The sequence below is a fragment of the Manduca sexta genome, unplaced genomic scaffold (genome assembly GCF_014839805.1).
Source record: "Manduca sexta isolate Smith_Timp_Sample1 unplaced genomic scaffold, JHU_Msex_v1.0 HiC_scaffold_803, whole genome shotgun sequence".
Classification (NCBI taxonomy): Eukaryota; Metazoa; Arthropoda; class Insecta; order Lepidoptera; family Sphingidae; genus Manduca; species Manduca sexta.
In genome coordinates, this window is record NW_023595632.1 from 1 (window position 1) to 4844 (window position 4844).

Here is a 4844-nt window from a genome sequence, read left to right on the forward strand (position 1 = left end):
GGCGCTCTCGAACAACCTGCGCCCGTGCTAAAGCTGGCGAGCGGCTTCTTTACTTTACACAATAACTTTTGATTTAATATTATCAAATTTATTAAAGATTTCACTGTCTACTAGGAGGCGCCAAGGAGTTGCACACGGGCGGCATATGAGCTAGAACCGCCTCTGCTTTCATTGTTCTGTGGGGTTCTGCAGTTGATCTGCAGACCATTTTTATTTTACAGAAACGAGCGATTCGTTTTATTTATAACCTTCGCTCTCGCGATTCCCTTAGAGAATTGTTTAAGGTGAATATACTGACTTTGCCAGCTGAATACATTTTTCAGAATATTATGTACGTCCGCTAAAACAGTGATTTATTTATTTTATTTAATTATTTTACATAAAAGAATAGAAAAAAAAATATTAAAAATAATTATAATTGAAAATATAAAAAGTACTCAATATTTTTTTTCTAATCATATTACTAGTTCTCAGTGCATAAATAAAACGCTTTGGCGGGTACACTCACTAGTTACGGGTGATATCATTCCTTGATCTAAATTAAGTATTCAAAGTTTTTTGATATTAAAACAGCAGTTACAGCGTAACTTTTACTATTAAGTTACGATGCCAAACTCCAGTTAAGTTCTAATATAATATCAGCCCAGTATTTTATACTGTCTCACGGCTGCACGGGCCTTCTCTACTACTGAAAGAAACTACACACGCTGTAGTGCGGATTGGTAGACTTCACATACTCTCAGAATTCTTATAGAGAACTCAGGTATGCAAGTTTCCTCACGATGGTTTCCTTCACCGTTAAAGCAAGCGATAATTCATAAAGAATACACAAATAATGTTAAAAAATTCAGGTGTGTGCCCTTGGGATTTGAACCTGCGAGCTTGGCAATCTGGAATATTCTTTTTTTATTTAAAAAATATGATTCCAATTTGGAAATATTTTCAAATTCTGTTCAGTACGAATTACGTATCAAATAGCGGAACACCGACCCCCCCCCCCCCCCTCGTCGCCCCATATGAGACACTCATTTTACACCCATTTCGATAACAAAATGTACCAAGTCGAATCATTTGGAAAAAATCTCTTCAGTAGTTTAGGCAGACATCAAAATAGGTAGGTAACCAGTATACAGACAATGTTAAATTATTTTTTAGTGATTTTTGCCTAAAAGTTTTCATTTCACTATTTCGACATCGCGTTCCGTATCCCAGCCTTTAACTAATGAAGGGTAAGCCATTAAGAATAAATTTTCAATTATCACATAATTTTAACTTAATACAAATAATATAAATTACTAGTGATAGGATTCTCATATGTGAGAGTCCGCCTGAATAGGTACCACCACAATATTTATTTCTGCCGCCAAGCAGCAGTGTGTAGTCACTGTTGCTTGATGAACATTGTAGCCAGTGTAACTACTGGACATTATAAGACGTAATATCTCATGTTTTAGCAGTCCTGGATTTGTAAATAGGCCGTATAGGCCGCGCCTATGGGCGGCAGATTTCAGAGGACGCTCACTCGATTTAATTAATCATTCGTTTATTAAACTTTAGTGCTTTCCATAATACAAACAAATGGAAAATTACTAAGTATTTTTGAAACCTACTTACATCATAAACCTACCTACATGGGGCGGCGAAAATAAAGTGGCCTACACATAAAAAATATAAATCCAGCACTGTCTTAGGATGGCGAGCCCAGTTGAATACCAAACACTTTGTAATTCAAGATGTTGGTGTTTCTACTATTTATCGGTATCGCTTACCATCAAGCGAACAAGCTCGTCTCGTCATTCAAAGCAATAAAACAAAACAAAACAAATCTTTTCTCTTTATTAACTTATAAATATCACACCAAATTGGCAATTTTGGAATGGCTCATTATTTTATTAAGAGTGCGGTATACATCGGCGGCAATTAAACTGTAACGAATCTTCATTCATCCGCCATGTAAAGTCGATATGAACGTGATGGTATCTGACGGCTGCAGCTCGTACTCCAGCTCTCCATGAAGCTCCCAATCTGTGTCGTTGATCAGCACCAGTATACCAGGACGAACTGACTCCCCCTGCAACAAATACACCTTAGGGACCGTTCAAGTATTACGTAACGCAATTTGGCGGGAAACGGCGTCATGTAAAACGGGAGTACGTACAACGCGTTATGTCACATTGGATTTTTATTTTAAAACAATAATAAAGGTATTTTAGCGACTTTCCGGTATTTTTCGTAAAATTATTGTGATTAGAAAAAAAATTTGCTACGTAACTTTTGGAGAGGGGGTGGGGACGTACTGAAAAACGTTTCGACACGTTACATAGGGGGATGGGGGGGGTCAAAAATCTTAAAAAATTGCGTTACGTAATACTTGAACGGCCCCTTACAATAAGGTCAGAGGGGCCTATTTAAGTCATAAGATACCTCTGACACCCTCTAGTGCCATTGGCGCCTTCACTAGAAGCTGACCACCACGGCAATCCCGCCCGTTCCACCCTACAGACACTAAGAACGCCGCGGGCGCCTAGAAACTTTCGCCATCAAAGGTCAGAGGGCGCCTACTGAACCTTGGCGCCTGCCCCCCTCCGAGGCAATTCAAAACGTCATCCGAAACTATGGATTTCGTTTTTGGAAGTAGACCCTCTGATACCCAAATAAGGAGCCTTTATGAACGAGCGATCCGATTATAAGGGCGGTGTTTACCTGTAAAAACAACTCCGGTCTCTCTCGCAATAAATTTTCTTTGATCCACACAAGAAGTTCCCTTATAGTCCAACCCTTCTTCTCACATTCGGGTAAATATTTGTCCACGGCAGGCAATTCTACTTCACGCTTCTTTATCTTATCGAAAAGAAGCTCAGCACCGCCTCCGAAGTGTACATTTATCTTTAACGCTGGCATGCTTTAATAAAAAGAAAATTAAATGTAAATTGTTTGATTCTGTAAAATGTTATACATTATTTCCTTGATGATAGTCCGTTTTATATTTTCCGGGATAGAAAGTAGCCTATATCCTACCCAGGACCTCTATGTCCATACCTAATTTGATTGAAATCCGTTGGGTAGTTTTGAGTTAATTGCAGTCAGACAGGCAGACAGATTTGGCAGGGGTCTTTGTTTTAGAATATTCTAATGTGAACAATTCCGTCATACCTGATTGATGTGTAACTTTAACCGCTTACCCATCGCATTGCGCATACAATCGAAGCTCTGAAAAGGAATAATATTTTCCCGTTTTTTGCAACATTAATCATTGATATTCCACTCCTCTTGGTCCTAGCGTGATGTTATATAGCCTATAAGCCTTCCTCGATAAATGTGCTATCCAACACTAAAATAATTTTTCAATTCAAACCAGTAGTTCCTGAGATTTGCGCGTTCAAACAAACAAACTCTTCAGCTTTAAAGAATTAAATTTATAGATTAACTAGCTTTTGCCCACGGCTCCGCCCGCGTCATAAAGTTTTCGGGCTAAAGTTTATCGTTATAAAAGTCACGCTTTATATTTTCCCGGGAGCCTATGTTTTTCCCAGGGTCTCAAACTGTCTCCATACCAAATTTTACCCTAATACGTTGGGTAGTTTTTGAGTTTATCACGTTCAGGCAGACAGATGCAGCGGGAGACTTTGTTTTGTAATATATTTTTGTAGAACTTTTTAAGAGGAACAACCCCTTCATACATATATTTACTTTGTGAACGTTGTGTATACCTGTAAGTGGCATGCATATCAGCCAATTGTCAACACGCAATACTTTTTTTATTTTAGATTTAAGGATATGTATGCTGTTGGTGTACCTTATTAAATAAATAAATAAAATAAATAAATAAATACATCATTGTTGCATAACTTTAACCGTTGACGCAGCGCACGCAACGGAAGCTCTCAAAACTAATAAATTTTCTCCGTTTTAGCAAAATCTTTCATTACTGCTCCGCTCCTATTGGTCATAGCGTGATGATATATTGCCTATAACACTCCAGAAACAAAGGGCTATCCAACACAAAAAGATTTTTTTAGTACGAACCGTAATTCCTGAGGTTAGCCATTACTGCTCCGCTCCTATTGGGTTTAGCGTGATGATATATAGCCTATAGCACTCCACGAACAAAGGGCTATCCAATACAAAAAGAACTTTTCTGTTCAAACCGGTAATTCCTGAGATTAGCGCATTCAAACAATCAAACAAACTCTTCATCATCATCGTCATCATCATCATATCAGCCACAGGAAGTTCACTGCTGAACATAGGCCTCCCCCAAGGATCTCCACGTCGACCTGTTGGAAGCGGCCTGCATCCAGCGACTTCCTGCGACCTAGCCAGGTCGTCCGTCCACCTTGTAGGCGGGCGTCCGACCTTTCGTTTGCCTGTACGTGGCCTCCACTCTAGAACCTTTCGACCCCAACGGTCATCGGTTCTTCGAGCTATGTGTCCGGCCCACTGCCACTTCAACTTGCTAATCCTATGGGCTATGTCGGTAACCTTTGTTCTCCTACGGATCTCCTCATTTCTGATTCGATCTCGTAGGGAAATACCGAGCATAGCCCTCTCCATAGCTCGTTGAGTGACCTTGAGCCTCCTAATGAGGCCCACAGTGAGAGGCCACGTCTCGGTGCCGTATGTTATCACTGGTAACACACAACTATCGAAGACTTTCGATTTAAGGCACTGAGGTATTTTGGACGAGAAGACGTTGCGAAGTTTCCCGAACGCTGCCCAACCGAGTTGGATTCGACGATTGACCTCTCTCTCGAAGTTGGACCTGCCTAGCCGGACCACTTGTCCTAAATAGACATATTCGTCTACAACTTCGAGAGTCGAGCCCCAACTTCGATGGGGTGGGC

At 40.2% G+C, this 4844-nt stretch overlaps 1 protein-coding gene across 1 annotated transcript; it reads right to left on the minus strand.

Moving 5' to 3' along the window:
- Nucleotides 1-1855: 1855 nt before the first annotated feature.
- LOC119188481 (ubiquitin-related modifier 1-like) lies at nt 1856-3262 on the minus strand. Its single transcript, XM_037447263.1, has 3 exons — nt 3183-3262; nt 2704-2902; nt 1856-2071 (listed from the first exon to the last, which is right to left on the minus strand). Exons 1-3 carry the CDS (start codon nt 3245-3247, stop codon nt 1943-1945), a joined length of 393 nt encoding a protein of 130 aa, XP_037303160.1. The 5' UTR covers nt 3248-3262; the 3' UTR covers nt 1856-1942.
- Nucleotides 3263-4844: the final 1582 nt, after the last annotated feature.

Coding starts and splice junctions, on each gene's coding strand:
- LOC119188481 (XM_037447263.1), bottom strand. CDS start 3,247: ATGTTGCAAAAAACGGGAAAATATTATTCCTTTTCAGAGCTTCGATTG. Junction 2,903..3,182: donor TTGTATGCGCAATGCGATGG/GTAAGCGGTTAA, acceptor TTTTTATTAAAG/CATGCCAGCGTTAAAGATAA. Junction 2,072..2,703: donor GACCGGAGTTGTTTTTACAG/GTAAACACCGCC, acceptor TATTTGTTGCAG/GGGGAGTCAGTTCGTCCTGG.